Source organism: Miniopterus natalensis, chromosome 2, assembly GCF_054644295.1.
Source record: "Miniopterus natalensis isolate mMinNat1 chromosome 2, mMinNat1.hap1, whole genome shotgun sequence".
Lineage (NCBI taxonomy): Eukaryota > Metazoa > Chordata > Mammalia > Chiroptera > Miniopteridae > Miniopterus > Miniopterus natalensis.
In genome coordinates, this window is record NC_142082.1 from 155,280,935 (window position 1) to 155,298,133 (window position 17,199).

General features: G+C 37.3%; 1 protein-coding gene across 1 annotated transcript in view; it reads left to right on the plus strand.

Moving 5' to 3' along the window:
* Positions 1-17,199, plus strand: part of ITPR2 (inositol 1,4,5-trisphosphate receptor type 2) — a 404,038-nt gene that overhangs the window by 260,645 nt on the left and 126,194 nt on the right. The window contains exons 38-42 of the mRNA XM_087814750.1: positions 6,357-6,469; positions 7,456-7,639; positions 12,225-12,408; positions 13,312-13,568; positions 16,562-16,762. Of these exons, the coding sequence (XP_087670876.1) occupies positions 6,357-6,469; positions 7,456-7,639; positions 12,225-12,408; positions 13,312-13,568; positions 16,562-16,762 (939 nt within the window). The remainder of the gene's footprint in view (positions 1-6,356; positions 6,470-7,455; positions 7,640-12,224; positions 12,409-13,311; positions 13,569-16,561; positions 16,763-17,199) is intronic.

Genomic DNA, 17,199 nt, shown 5'->3' on the forward strand with positions numbered 1-17,199 from the left:
TCTTGTGTTCTCTGAAGCCTCCCATAATCTGAGTTTACTGTTGAGCTGTATCCCTACCTCACATGCCTCAGGACACAGTCTTTCCAGAAGCTTTGAAACGACCGCTTGAAATTCCATTTTCCTAGCCTTTGCTGTGAGCGCACGTGCTTGCCTTGGCAGCATATTGATTCCATTTTTTCACTAACAAATAGTACTGTAGTAGCTTTCTACACTCCGTACTGGGGGATCGTGGGCTTAGCTTTATTGGTTGTGCATAGTGCTGTTTGAGTGTGATTTTATGAGGTAAGTGATTTATGATGTGTGAGTCCAGTAGTGTTGCTTCAATAGGGAAATGTTATCTAGAGCTTGCCCATTCATCGCTTGCTTATTTAGTCTTCTCTGAACTCTTTATGTTCTGGAAGTTAGATGAAGACTGCTTACTCAGAACACTAAGCAATTAGGAGTAGAAAAATCCATTCTCAAGTGCTGTTGACAAGGGGTTGCATAAATTCTCAACCTCTGAAGTTAAGTAAGACCCTGTATTAAAATGGTTGAAGTGTATGAGTCTGTGGAGTCTGATGTTAATCAGTATGCTTCCTGGAAATAAGTTACTGAGAAGCTTTGATTATACCCCAAAGAAGATAGTTTTCTTTCCTCTTTACTAGTTATGGGGCAAGGAGCCATCCCCTAAAAAGCCTTCTTAGCAACCCTGTTTGCCTAGAGGCTAGGATATTTGATAAACCTGGAGTGATGACTGAAGTCACTTTTATCTCCAGCATCATCATCAAAAATTTAAATATCACCTTGGCCAGCGTGGCTCAGTTGGTTGGGCACCCTCCTGTGCACCAAGAGGTTGCGGGCTGTTTCCCTGGGGCGTGCGGGAGGCAGCTGATGGATGTTTCACTCTTACATTAAGGTTTCTCTCTCTCCCTCTCCTTTCCCCTCTCTCTAAAAGTCAATTAAAAATTAAATAATATTATATACTGTTTAAATGTTTAAATTCACAAATGGAATCAAATGGCCTGAATTTTTTATTTTGAAAAACAGTACGATATGTCTAACTATATATTTGAAAATTCTTTTAGTATATGCTGCACAATTGCTTTTTACAACCCCTTTCCTAGTTCCTGACACATGGCAGAAATGTAATACGTGTTTACAATGAATATTTTTTTAAAAAGGGAAGGAGAGAAGATGGAAGTAGATGTCATTGTAGTGTATGAATAACTGGTTTGAAAATGTTCCAGTCTTTTTATTTCATAAACTTTTTTTACTAGAATTGTTGAGACATCTGTATGTTTTCCAAGATTATAATGATTGTGTCATTGTGTTGATGAAGAGCATCTTGTGAATATATGTAAGAACTACTACTATTGACATTTGTGTTTCTCACCTTATGGAAGCTGAGGAAAGCATTTGGGGAAGGAGTTGCCTGTACTTCTTGGAGTCAGTGACCAAGAAATTCAAAACATTAGACAGCTAGATTATAGGGGATTGGCCACAATCCCAGAGGAGTTCCTTGAAGATATAGTTGATTATAATGGTGGATCTAATGTAATTCCATTAGGGTACAGCTGTTACAATGATTTATTTGAAATTAAAAATGTAGCTTTTCACCCCTGGGAATTCAAATGCGGAAAAATATCTAATCAGACATGCTGTCTTTAAACAAAAAGGTTAAGGAAACACCAATTAGGCCAAAAGTACCAAGTTTAATGATAAATTGAGACTATGTGGAGACTACAGATACATGCAGTCACCCCCTTGAAGATCTTGTCCAAGCTGGCCTTTGAGGGAAAACCCCAAATTAAGTATCTTTAGTTTGCAATTTTTATTACCTTTTGAATTTTCAGTTGAGGAATTAGTTTTCTAGGACGCTGGTTGTGGTATCATCTTTTGATGATGTCTTGATGATATTGTCCACAATGGAAAAAATATTACATTAGTATACAAGTTTTCCAGGGGAAAGGGAGCAGACGTGGAATTAGTACCTCAAATATCACAGTGCTGAACTCTTCACTTCCAATGCTGTTAACTCCTGTTAAGGCAAACAGTGTTGTGCTCTCTCTAGAATCAAAGAAAATCTTTCGTCTTTTCTAAGACTAATAAATTTTTGTTATCTTTTCTATCCGCGAAAGACACTAAGTTCTGAGCTTCTTAATTTTTGATACATTGGAACTGGTGCCACAGGAAGTGGTCAGGATAAAAGCAGTCCTCCCAGATATTCACAAACTGTCAGCATGACTTCTCTGGCCACAGAAGATGTCTTTTTATGGAGATGTTTTGTTGTAATTTCAGAAGGTGATTGTTAGTTATCTTGGCTATGTTACATTTAGCACATCTGGGATGTGTTCACATGAAGACATTGGCTAAAAGCTGTGTCTTGTGGCCTGGAATTGACTCTGATACGGAAAAGACTGGAAAGGACATTTTTCTGCTACTTGGCCTAATCCAACAAAGACACCTTCGCTGGGAAGCCCAGTCAGGAATTCACGTTGGAATTGAAGAGCCAGTGCAGAAGTCAGATTTCTTTGTTGTTGTAGAATTCTTTCAAAATGGATTAATGTGCTTTTAGTTCTTTCCCAAATTCCTGCCATAGCAATTATAACTCAGAGGACAATAATTTACAACCCTGGCCCCACGGTTTCTGACAGTGGTTCTACAATCACTTTATTTGAGTTGAAGGAATTTGGGGAAAGGACTTGCATCTGTGCTCTCAGCACTGTAGCCCATCAGACAGGGGAGCCCAGGAAGAAGGCCCCAGGGCAAGTGAAACACAGTACCTGCCTCTCATCCCTCAAGACAGAGCTTGATATTTGCCAACAGAAGGCAGTTCTGCTAAACTTGTGATGTAGCAATATCTAAAGTTTTCCAGTCTTAAACGAGGGTGACTAAGACAAACAGACCATAATCCTGTTCTATCTGAACTTATTTTTTGTTCATTTTTAGCACCAACTGGAGCTTGAACCAAGGTGGCATTTTTTTCCATTTTAGTGAAATTGTAAGGAACATTTTATATAGTGAGGTATATGCATATTAGCTCACTAGTACAAGGACTGGTTAATAGTGGACATTAGGATTTTTGGGCAGTTTATCATGTATTATTTTTGTCATTTTCTTAGTACATTAGAATTTTTTTTACTTTTGTGGGAAGGTTTGGTATAAAGTGAGAGAGTGTGTACAAAAGCACTTTGTAAATTATAAATTATTTCATAATGTGGGTAATATTAATTCTGGCAGCAATGACATCAACTATACACAACTTATACTTACTGTGTGCCAAGGACTGTCCTACGTACTTTACATATTTTCACTTGTTTAATAATCACAGAAAACAGTGAGGGTAAGTGTTATGAGTATTCCATTTGACAGTTCTGGAACTGAAGCACAGGTTGGTAAAGTAACTCTCTTAAGATCCTCCAGTTAGTATGTAGTATAGAGGGATTGGAACCTAGGCAGTGTGGTTCCAGAGTTAAGGACCCAGATATAGGGAAACCCCTCCCCTCTCTATGTCATTTCCAGTGTTAGGAAACATATGCTTCTAACTAGGCTGGGATTGGATAAGAAGAGTGTTGCTTATTTGATTTTGATGTTATTAAATCTGATAAGTACCTGTGATTTTGTTTTATCTGCCTAAAGAGAATTTAGAAATAATGATAAATAGTGTGCTTTTTAAAATTTGATGTGACACAGTTCTTACTCTGTGGTTGGTTTTGGACAACTTTATTCTTCTAGCAATATAAAAAGCATTTTTTAAAACAAAGGGTAAATTGCAGTTTTTTATTTCTAAAAGGAAATAAACTATTTTTTGTTCATCTCTTGGTTGGGTTCGTGGAGTGAGGTTAAAAGTCTGTCTTTACAGAGAATCAAAAGGGAGTGAGTTTACAAGGGCCCAGGCCTCTATTCACAACAGGTTCATTTCTAGACAGAGACACTGACTTGTGCAATTTCAAGAAAAACAGGCCAGGATTTTCACATTTGTGAGCTTTGTTCATTACAGCTGGGCCAACTGTATCTTACAGCATTAGAGTGATAAGCAGTGCATTGGTCTGTAGAGGTGAGAACCATGATTAGTACAAGAAACCCAACTACCCTTCATTTAATTTTAGTCTTTCAGTTAATTTTTCTCCCCAACTTACAACTTCAGTCCCATAGCTTATGGGTCTAACAGTTCCCTTATTAGCATCTCCTTCTACTGTGATGAGATAAATAGTAAAAGCTCATTTGACTCCAAAGAAATGTTTTGTTTTGTTTTTCCTCCCCCTTTGGAAGGGTCACTCTTTGGCCTGATGAAATTAACTCATAAAACTTTATCTTAAAAGGAAAAAGGAACTGTTTTTCATTTCTTATGTCTTCCCTGGGCACCCCACTTAGGTTTTATAAGGGATAGTAGAGTTGCATTTGTTGGTAGAATAAGCTGTTACTTCTCACTCTTTCTTCCAAGACTAGTCATCACCTTTACTCACTACACCCCTTTATATAACAGTCTTAGAGGAAGGAAACATGAAATAGGAAACCATCATAAATGTTTGTGTTCTAAAATCTTAAGTATCAATAAATAAAAGTCACTATAAAGATAAATAACTCCAGACACTGAGTGTCAAAATTCTTGGCATTGTGACATTTGGGACATATTTATTGCGCACTGACTGTGCACAAGACAGCTTTGCTCTGGTGGTCACATGGGTTAATAACAGAGGTGTACAGGTAATGCCTCTTCAGGGTCCACTGTTTCCCCTTCTGGTCTTCCACAGGGCCTACTATGCATCTCTGCTATGGAACTGACCTTGTTGTAAGCTCCTTGGGGGGAGGGTTATGTCTTATTCACTTAGCATAGTTTTTAAAACACAGTATGTGCCTAATGAATATTTGTAGAATGAAGAGGGAAGCCAGGACATGTCCATAAGTAAGACAGAGGAGCTTTTTCGGCAGAGAGTTTGAGGTGAACAAAGAGAAAGTCTTAGAAAACTGTGGTTGAGAAATCATCACATAGTTCACTTTGGTTAAAATATAATGTGTGAAAGCCCTGCTGGAAGCTCCAGTTGAAAAGATAGAATAGGTAGGATTTCACAAATCACTGTCAAGTTAGGGGGTGGGTAGTAAATGGTCCCTTAAGTTTGTAGCCTAAATGACCAGAATCATTGTGATCACCTTAAAATAAATGGAAATTGAAAGAAGAACAATTTTAAGAGAGAAGGACTCGTCTGTTCTGAAAAATTGAGTTAGAAGTGCCAGCAGAACCTCCAGATGTTCAAGGAATTCGAAGTGGAAACAGGATGAGAAGCTTCGGAGAGCAGGGTCAAGGCCGGAGGAAGCACATTTGGCGGTCAGACCTTCAGAAGGGATTGTGCAACGGAGGATCAGACGAAATTGCGGCGGAGAGAGGGAAGATGCAGAGAGGAGGCCAGCAGGAGAGCGGAGGACAGGACCTTAGGGCTTGAGAAAGAAAGATGATAAAGCATGAGAGAGAAGGAGCTGCGAGAGCTCGTCCCAGCCCAGAGGGCGGTGTCTTGCGGCGCGGGCGTGCACGGAGCGTGGGCAGCCAGCCCCGATTCCGCAGCCAGAAACTGAGTGCAGGCCTTGCTCTCAAGCTGTTAGCTGGGTGATGCGCTGCTAAGTCCATAGACTCTCGGGCCACCGTTTCCATACCTGCAGGACCGGAATAACACCTCAGTAGTTGATGTGATCATTTGAACAGTTTAAACAAGTATTCTTTAAATAATACTTTATAAACTGCCCTTGTCTGTTAAAATAATAATAAACAATACAGTAGAAGATTTGGGGTTATCTATATTTCTTAAGTACCTGCCAGTGACTATATCACACAGTATGTTGTTTTAAAAATGTCTTGTGACCAGTACAAAATTGAAGACTTAGGAGTTTTTAAGTTGCATGTTTTATAAAGGAATATGCTGTTTTTTACCTACTGTCTTTTGAATAAAGCTCTTGGAGATTAAATATAATTCACTGTCTTATCAAGCTTAATTTTTTGAGCACCTGCTGTATACCTAGCACTTCTCAAGCTTATTTTACTGAGCTCTAATGAATGCTTTTGCTTTCTAAGTTTTAGGATGTTCACTAATCTATTTCTCTTCAGGTGCCACTAATATTCTTACCAACACTGGGACCCTAAGCTTTTGAAGCACCTCAAATTTATATATTTTTTTCTTTATTTCTTGCAGAAACAAAATTTTTATTTTCTTGGGAAATAGTTACAAACTTTTGCCTCTAAAAATCTTAGGCAGTATAAAATTAATTTTTTCCATATCTCTACATCATTGATGAAATGCATTTAGGTGGCACTTAACATACTGATATTTTCCTCTTTTATTAGAAAAAGAAACAATAACCAACACTTTTCTTCTTCTTTTTTTTAGGGTAACACACTAAGAAAAATACTCCTGAATCGATACTTTAAAGGTGATTATGGAGTTGGTATAAATGGACACCTTTCTGGAACCTACAGCAAATCTGTACAAGGGGGAGGCAAGTCTTACCATTTTTTCTCTTCATTTTTACATTCTCATAACATTTTCAGGCTGGTTCCCTAGTATTTTACTTAAAATAGCACAAATATAAAAATTTCATTTAAAAAGCACTCTTATCAGCCATAAAAAGATGGAAATCATGCTATTTGCAACAACATGGATGGACCTCTAGGGAATTATGTTAAGTGAAATAAGTCAGTCAGAGAAATACAAATACTGTATGATCTCACTATGTCTTATCTAAAAAAAACGAACTCATAGAAACAGGGGAGATTTGTGGTTGCCAGAGGTAGGGGCGGGGGATAGGGGAATTAAATAAAGGTGGTCAAAAAGTACAACTTTCAATTACAAAATAAATTCTGAGGATATAATACACAGCATGATGGCTGTACTTCACACTGCTGTATTGTACATTTGACTGTTGCTGAGTAGACTTTAAAAGTTCTCATCACAAGGGGAAAAAATTCAACTATGTGAAGTGATGAATATCAACTAATCTTTTTACGATCATTTTGCAATAACACATATATCAATCATTATGTTGTATACCTTAAACTTGTATGTCTATGATATCTCGATAAAACTAAAAAAATAAATGAGAAGCACTATTAAAAACCTTCCTACCATTTCAGGTTCATAAAACAATGGATTTGAACATTAGAATTAATTTTGTCTTTTAACATTGGAAATTAGTTAAACTAAGTAATAATTTCTTAATATGTAAATTAAAAACAAATAAAGCTAGTTTCCTTTTCTAAAGTATTTTTTATTAAGAGAAATCACTTACAGATGGTATACATTTAATAAATAAGTTAAATTTTTACAAACTTTTTATTTTAAATAAAACACCAAGCTTCAGTTATATTTAACTTTGTAGGTAAAGAGTCCCAATTTTAAATATTCTTAAGGTTTAAGAATTTCAAAACCTTAGATATTAATAATGTCTATAATTAAGGTTCATTTATTTATATTTCCTAATTGCAGGAAGTTTTTCTGGGCAAGACTCAGATAAGACAGCGATATCAATGTCAGATATCCAGTGTCTACTGGACAAAGAAGGTGCATCTGAACTTGTCATCGATGTTATAGTGAACACCAAAAATGACAGAATTTTTTCAGAAGGCATTTTGCTTGGCATTGCCTTGCTCGAAGGAGGAAATACACAGACTCAGGTACCTGCTTATCATGATGAGCATTGCATTTGTTATTTGCATTTATTATTTACTTCTTGTAGAAACCAAGGGAAAATAATGTTTTTTCTCTTAGCTTCTTAAGACTAATATATATAAACCAGTCTTGTATCCCATTTTCCTTATAAATTTATTTGATTTGCTATAGAAACTACAGAGCTTCACAAATTATTCAGTGAAGCAGAAAATTCCCTAGAAGCATCCTCTCTAACATTATACCAGAAAGTTCTGATTTGCTTAGGAAAATTTTAGTCTGACTCTCAGCAGATAAATGCGACATTTGACTCATCTAAGAAGTCAGTGTATTCATTAAAAGAGTGATATATATATAAATTCCTCCCACAGTATTTGGCATTATAGCAGGTCTCAACATTCACCAGCCATCTCAACACATCCATTCCCATATACATTTTTAGAAGTTTAGAACAGTACCATTACTGTTGCCCCTAACCTCCCAGTGCTCGTTACCCTGACGTGGTGAGAATGTGAATTTTTCATTAGCAGGGCGAGAGAAGAACCATTTCACTTGTTCATTCAGCTCAGGGCAGGGTGACTTGAAAGTCATCATTCATCAATTTAGTGCTCTACTACAGCGAGCAATATGCTCACCTGCACGCAAGGCTCAGACCGCTATTTCCAGAAGAGAGCGTTGTCACTTTGAAACTCCTGCCAAGTTTTCCCTGGGTTCCTCCGCACTCAGAGGCAGAGCCTGAGAGCTTGGGCATGCTCGCCAAGGGGCACGTTATCCTCTAGTCCTGCCACTCACTACCGGCTCTCTCTAGGGTTGCCCTGGTCAGGGAAGGAAACTACGCTTACACCTAATTAGAAATTCCAGAATTCATTTTCCCTATTCGTGGCAAGTAGTAGCCACATCTAAATAAGAACTAGGATATTTTCCTTTATTTAGTGATCAAATACAATGAACAACGGGAATTTCACAATACAACATATCCAATAGCAGGGGGCTTGAGGAATAAGAGCCTCATGAACAGCAAACAGTGCAGTGACCAAAACACAACCTTAAAACACTGATACTTTTTAACTAGAAAACAAGTGTAGTAAATTATGGATCCTAAAGGTTGAGACCACATGTTGTTCATCTTTGTATCCCTTGTGCCTGGCATCCTGTCTGGCCTAATCTAGGGGTTAATCCATGGTCAGGAGTGACGGCTCTATAAATGAATGGTCCTTCTTCACAGCCTTCCCTGTCTGCCCGGGGCCACAGGCAATCACTCGTTTATCTGAGTTCCCATAGCACTTATTTATTTAATACTCAGTTGGCACTTTGCCTGTGCTCCAGCACAGATTCTTCTGAGGGAAGCTGCGTGAAAGAGAATGGTGGTGGCGGCAGGATTTGGGTAGTTTTCTTGGAAATTGTCTTTCTTCTTCAACCAGATAATCAGTTTGGATTTTCTAAAGAAATTTTCTAGACAACTCTGTAATGTTAGATGTATCCAGAGAATAGAAGTAAAAGATTTTTGGGGCATCTTTAGGTAGAAGCAATCCTTGGGGATTACAGTACTTTCTAGATTCCTGTTTCTAGGCCACAGAGGCTCATCAGATGGAATCATCTTCTTTTGTTATTTGTATGACATCTTGCCTCTCCAATGTCATCTTTCTTAAAGTAAGGGATCATGTTCTAGTCTTTATATCTATAGTGCTTTAGGTCCATTCAACAAATATTTGTTAATGAAACAGCATTAAATTATTTTGTATGTGTGAGAACCTTCTTTTAAGATGGGTTATGACAATTTACTAGCCTTACCGTATTCTGATTTCTCATGTATCCACATCATTGTATAACCCGGATGTCAGCTGGGCGTTTCTGGCTCGAAGAGGTCAACTGAGATCCTGTTCTTTGCTCTTTAGCACTCTAAAACCCACTGCTCTCCAAGACTTCTGCCAGACCCTAGGGGGTTGTCCGTTCTCACAGTCTCCTTAGCCACCAATGTCTTGCTTTGTTAGTTCATGGGTTCTCTTGACACCCCTATATCTGTGGCACTGAGATAGGACTCTGACCCCCATCCTAGCTACATAAATCAATTTATATGTTGAATATACTTATTAAAGATTGGTTAAGGGGGAGGGTAAAGGAGATATTTACATTACAATTTCAAATTGAACATTAATAATGAAACTAATACCTCCTAAATACCAGGCACTGTTCTTACTGCTTTACGTATATTAACTTGGTTAATCCTTACAACAACCTACTAGTTAACTTTTATATTATCTTCCCAAGAAAGAAACTGAGATGGGTGGTTTAAGTTCCTTATCTAAGATCACATGGCTAGTTAGAGAGAGAGTCAGGATTCAAACCCATGCAGCCTGGCTTGAGAGTGTGTGTCCTGAACCACTTAAGCATCTCCTTTCTAAAATCACCTTTTACCTCCTCACTCTTTGGAAATTTCTCTGGCTGATTCACCCTGTCTCATGCCCTAGTCTTTCTTACTCTGTCTCTCCAGCTCCTCACTTCATTTCCCTTCTCTGCCCTCCCATTTCTAGTCTCCCCACTCCTTCTTGGGGTAAAGTACTTCCTCTGCCACACACATCGGTTTATCCATCACCCTTCGCTCCTAAAAAACACCTTACAGTTTCCCCTGTACTCTGTGCAGCTGATGGAGATAGTTTCCTAATCAAGAACTGTATCTTTAGTAAGAGAAATCCTTATACTACCTGTTGAGATTATATACATATATAGAAAGCACATGCTTTATCTTTATTAAAATCATGTTCAGATTTGTTAAGCCCTGGTTTAAGAAAGGTGTGGTCTGTGTAAATAATTTGCTGTTTTGAGCTTAAGAAGTTACTTGATGAATTTGGTGATTTAGAGTTAGAGAATCTGGATTTATATCCTAGCTTCACCACTTACCGGTTACATAATATTGGGGCAATTCACTTGTCTTTACTAAACCTCATTTTTAAATCTATAAAGTGGAAATAAGAACACTGTCTATTCATCACAAGGTTGTACTGAAAGTATCAAAGAGATAATATATGTCAAGGAACTACATAAATTATAAAACTTTGTTTTAATAGAGCCACAAAGTTCTTACAACTTCCTCATTAATATATTAGAATCCCCTTCAATCTTCTAACTCCATTATATTGAAAATATTAGAATTTAAGCACCAGCTTAATTTGTGGGACTGTAGGGTCTGCGAATGCTGCATTTATCCTTTGAATTAACAGAACCAGCTTGACTGTTTCACTCTAGTTGCTATGGTTACTGCGGCTTTTTGGCCTGCTTCCTTGAGGGGTTGCTAGCCCTCTGCTTAGGAGCTTCCCCTTATGGATGTGAAGCCAGCTTCTAAGGCTTCATAGACCATTCTGTGAATATACATTGCTGATATCAAACATTTCAGGGCAGGCACCCATGTCAAGACCCAATGTCGTTAGTCTCACCTACGAGTCCCAGGATCTGTGGGTCATGGTTCCAGGCGTTCCTTCCTGCAGGAAAGCATATCTGCAGGAGCCAAACTCCCCAGAATTGGCTGTTTAGATTTATTGGATTATGCTCAATTCTCCATGATCTGGAAGCCATTGCTTTTTTTTAAGTTTTCTTCACACTGTCTCTCAGTGAGGTTATATAACTCTCTAAATCACCAGTTACTGGGATTATTATTTTAAAAACTTTTTACTTTATTTCTCTTGTTTGTGTTGTGTCTAGCCCATGGTTTTAGTATTAATAATTTATAATGTCCCCACGAAGTGCAAATTCTGACTTCTCTAGAGTGTATCACTTTTCCTTTCTCCTGCCTCTGCTGGATGTTTCCCTAAGTCACTGAGCAGATGATTAGGGCGGATTTTCCACCTCTCACTAAGATACATTTTAACCATATTTTTGGTGTTGAATCCTTTCTACATCGTTATAAACCATAAAGCAGAATTTATTTTACGGTGGGCTTGTCCTATACCCTATGCAAAGCAATGTAGCTAATGAAGTACCAAAGTAGTTAGTGCCTATTTATCAGTGAATTCCTGTGAGTGAGGTTGCCATGGTAACATATTCTAAATGAAATGTTCTGTAATTTAGATAAAAAGAAAAACAACTCTAACTCTCCATAAACTCATTTGTACAGGGTGATCATTGGATTAGTGGCAGTTTTCTTTAGATGACAAACTCATGAGGGCAGGGACTGCGGTTGTTTTTCCTTTTGTTCTATTTCTAGTCTAATATAAGGCCTGGCACATAGTAGGCACTCCATAAATATGTGTTGAATCAGTACATGACTTTATAATAACATAAAAATCAAAGAACTCTTTGCATACAACTTCTTACAGTGCCTTTGTAAATTTTTTAAAAAATAACTAGTTAGGATGAATTAAATAACATATGAAGTATGTTGGATTTTAGTGGAAAGTACTAAGCAAATACAAGAAATTAGTAGTATACATGAACTAGTACAGGGAACTGGCAAAAGCTGCCAATTTATTATTTACGAAATGATAGAGGGCAGCACATTAAATGTGTGCTTTCATTTATAATCCTTATGTTTATTTCAAGCATAAAAACACTATTTTTCTCTGCCTGGGTATTGATATCTTAAAATATGTTTTCTTGCAGTATTCTTTCTACCAGCAGTTGCATGAACAAAAAAGGTCAGAAAAATTCTTCAAAGTTCTATATGACCGAATGAAGGCTGCTCAGAAAGAGATAAGATCAACAGTGACAGTTAATACCATAGACTTAGGTAACAAAAAACGGGACGATGACAATGAATTGATGACATCTGGCCCACGAATGAGAGGTAAAGAAACATTTGAGTATTTGGGAGAGTAGAACGAGAGAAAAGAGGTTAACACTTATTTTTTTGTTTTAGATCTCACTTTTTTTTGTCATCTCACTTGTCTTAGTCTGATGATTCCAGTTGTGGCTCTGTACATGGAGTTCCATCCTTAAATTACTAGGGTGATGGGGTTGACTTTTAACAACTCTGCAGGACCAAACTGAAACAATGTATTAATGCAAAGCAACTACAGCAGATCCTTGAAAACCATTGTTTCATTCAGTGTAGATCCTTTCTTACAACATTGATGAGATGCCAGAGGAACTTAACTCTTGTTCATATTATTTAGCCTGTGGTAAAATTGGTTTTGTTCTACGTCATTTTGCTTGAAGTCACAGAACCCATGAATGACGTTATATGAGGGCCTACTGTAGTGGCATGAAAATGTTTGATTTTATTATGGGAGGCATGGTAAAGAACAAGTGTCCCAAACCTTTTGAATATTAATGAAATTTAAAATTTAAGAACAGAAATTACCGCACCAACTCTAATAAAAGATTTTTGATTTTTCAAATAACAGAGTCAATCAGTATAGTAAATACAAATCATAAGAAATTAACGTTTTGAAGTTTGCCGTATTTCCCCACCTTCTTGTATTCATGAACTGTCATATTTTATATTTATCAGAAAGTCATGAACTCTTTTAAAACTGGCTAAGCATTAAGACCTGTTTTTAGTGTCCCAGTGAAAAAATCAGTGTTTTAGTTGCTAGCTCAAATTCTTTTGGGAAATTATTGCACCTCTTGTCAGGTGATTTTTAATTCAGCTGTTAGAGAATTTAGGCACCTGGTTGTCTTTTGTCTTTTTTTTAAATTAGCAGAAGGAAATTAATTTAGAAATATAAAAGTACTGCTTTATTTTCAGTAAGAGATTCATCATTACATTTAAAAGAGGGAATGAAAGGGCAATTAACAGAAGCCTCTTCAGCAACATCCAAAGCATACTGTGTGTACAGAAGAGAAATGGATCCAGAAATAGACATTATGTGCACAGGATCAGAATCGGGAAATGCTGAGGACAAATCAGCAGAGGAAGTGACAATGAGCCCCGCGATTGCGATCATGCAGCCAATCCTGAGGTTTCTCCAGTTACTGTGTGAGAATCACAACCGGGAACTGCAGGTATTGTTCTGTTCTGTGTGAAAGCTGAGAGAACAGCCTAAGGTTATAAGTAATTAAACTCAAAGCTAACAAGTAGTTTAGGAGGGAGTTTTGGAGAGATGATTGATAAAACCAACGGTTTTATTCTGAAATGGGAAGAAACTTTTGGATCTAAGTGATGAAACATAAAAGGAAAATTCCTTTATGGATGGAAAAGTCAGGCTCGTAAACTTTCATTCTTTGCATCCTCAACTCGTATCTTTTTAACCTCAGGGAGCATCATCTAACCCTAGTATTCTGGCATTTGTTGAGTAAGGTCACATCTGCCCCACCTGTGCCTTCATGGTTTTATAGCTCTCAAGGGGTTTCATCATTTACAACCCAATTCCTATTTCTTGAGTGAGGATACCGCCTACATTTATATGTCTTTTATTAGAAATAGAGTTAATATAGACAAGGATTTTCCCCCCAATATGCCTTTTTGATTTTTATTGATTTCAGAGAGAGAAAGGGAGAGGGAGAGAGAGATAGAAATATCAGTGATAAGAGAGAGTCACTGATCGGCTGCCTCCTGCACGCCCCCGACTGGGGATTGAGCCCGCAACCCGGGCCTGTGCCCTGACCTGGAATTGAACCATGATCTCCTGGATCCTAGGTCAACACTCAACTGCTGAGCCACACTGGCTGGGCTGGGCTAGAAGAAGATTTTTTTGCAACAGTGGAAGTTGATATCTTAGTAAATTAGTCTTGCTCTTGCATCTTCTTTGGTACATTCCCCTCTGTCAAATAGATGAACTTAGGGGTACCTAGGAATTTTGGCACTTCTTTCTTTCATTATTGGTAACACACTGCTTACATCACCGTGGCAAAACCACATGAGAGGTGAAATAGTTTCTAAGAACACATATCCAATATTAGAGGGACAGCAGAGTTTGAAGTTATTTTCTCTATTAAGGGTTGAGATCAGCGATTTTCAACCAGTGTGCGGTAAGAGGCACACTGCGTGCCACAGGAATTTTTAAAACATGCAATACCTGACTGTTTAGTCAGTGGCACTGACCTCTTTTCCCTTAGATTGTCAAATAAAAAATGACAACAGCCATTAGCTGTCAGGTGTGAATGAGTAAAAATTCTACCTATTTTTTTTTTGTCAGATTGGCAAAAAACATATTTTTGGTGTGCTGCAGAATTTTAATAATGAGTTTATGTGTGCCGTAAGATAAAAAGGTTGAAAATTGCTGGTTTAGACTACAGGTGTTCTGAATTGGTAAGAGATGTAGATTTAAATTGAAGTAAACATTCTCCAAGGGGTAAGTGTGGAGTTAATGAATGGAAGAAGCCACGACTCTTGTGGGCCACTCCCCACACCTGGGAGAGGGCTGCTGCGGCGCTGTTGGCAGGCGAAGGCCAGAAGCATCGCTTCCAGAGGGGGGCCACTGGATACGCCTTCATGCTTGTCCTGACCCACCTAGTCTGTCCATGTAAGACAGATATATTATACAGAATCTGATCAACATTTTACTGATAGGAGTGTGGGATCAAATCATTTGGATAATGCTACTTATAAAATAATTTTGATTTAATAAGAATAAATGGTAGAATTATTTGATAGCTAATATGTAGAAGCAACCCAAGCATCCATCGACACATGAATGGATACACAAAATGTGGTATAAACATAGGATGGAATATTATTCAGCCTTAAAAGAAGGGAAATTCTGACACATGCTACAACATGTATGAACTTTGGGACATTATGCTAAGTGAAACAAGTCAGTTACAAAAAGACAAATCCTGTGTGATTCCACTTATATGAGGTACCTAGAGTACTCATATCATGGAACAGAAAGTAGAAAGGTGGTTGCAGGGGCTGAGGGAGTGGGAAATAGGGAGTTGTTAATAGGTGTAGACTTCCGATTTTACAAGATGAGAGGGGTTCTAGAGATGTGGATGGTGGTGTTAGTATCTCAACAGTATAAATATAATTAATACCACTGAACTCTACACTTAAAAGTGATTAAGATGGTAAATTTGTGTTTATTTTGTCATAATACAAAAAAATCGGGAAAATTACGAAAACAAACTAAAAGAGAATAAATGGAAGGAATATATTCAAACAAATAAATTAACTATATAAGTAGAAGTAATAAATTGAAATAAAAAAATAAAAATTTTACTCCCCCAAAGAAATTACTGTTATCAGTTTGTCTTTCCTTCCAGAAATTTTTATGCATATTGATCTGTAAGCATGTTAACCTTTTTTAAAAGCACATTATGTAGTGTTCCCCAACTTAGTGTTTAAAGTTAGCAATAGATCTTATTGATAAATTAATTACTAGTTTATGTTTATATCAGTACATATTGATGTAGCTCATTTTTATAGCTTCACAATATTCCAGTGTTTGGATTAGTGTCACTTATTAAACAAGTCACATTATGATGGGTGTGGTGTGGTTTCCAGCCTTTGCTATTACAAACAGTGTGCAGCGAATCTCTTTGTGGGCTCTCTGTACGATAACTTTTGAGAAGTGGTGTTGTAAGTAAACTGAAAAATTTGATAGGCGCTTCCAAGTTGTCCTCCGTAATGGTTGTATCATTTACTGTTTGAAGCTGCACTGTTTATAAAGGATCATTTACTTGAAAATTTGGTGGCTTCTTTCCCTAATGCACTTCTTTCTAGTTTCCTTTTCTGTCTCCTATTCCTATCACCTATTATTTAACCCTCTCTATATAGTTTTAAGATAATGACGTTGAGAAATGTTTGTTAAGAATTATACTGATAAACGTAGATGCTTGAGGAAAAAACCTAAGAATCTTCTTTTTTCCTTAAACTTAGGAGAAATTTGATAAATATGAACACTTTCTTATATAGGGCAATTCTATTTCACATTGCCATGGGGATCATTTTGAGTTAGCAACATACACATACAAGCACACACACACACACACAACTGAAAACTGTTAGAATAGTGAGTTTTTAAAAACCTGTAGGTTATATTTTCTTTTGTTTTCAGAACTTCTTGAGGAATCAAAACAACAAAACAAATTACAACCTTGTCTGTGAGACCCTTCAGTTTTTGGACTGCATTTGTGGAAGTACAACGGGCGGCCTGGGCCTGTTGGGTCTCTACATCAATGAGAAGAATGTAGTGCTGGTCAACCAGACTCTGGAAAGCTTGACCGAGTATTGCCAGGGCCCGTGCCATGAAAATCAGGTAACCGTGAAGCCATTCTTAATGCAGAACTACTCATAATTAATTAGCAAAGGGATCAAATTGAACAAGCCAACCCCTGTGTACATTTAAAAGATCTGTCTTCTTTCTTTGCCAGATATTTTTACTTTCCTAACAAATCATATACAGACTGAATTATAGACTAGCAAATACTATGCCATATTTTAATTTAATTTCACTGTAAAAGAAAATTCCCATGAAAATGTTCCAGATAAAAATCAGACTCATCAGAAAGAGTAAAACGTGTTTCTTCATTGCTCAGTTTTCATCTTTTAGTGAATCTTTCCAGGATTTGTGGAATGAAATCCCTTTGGCTTCTATAGGTAGTGTAAATTCTACTTTTCATTGTCACAGTCAACTGACAAAACTCATGAAATGCATATTATTGTTCCCATTTTGCTAATGAATAGGTTCTGACT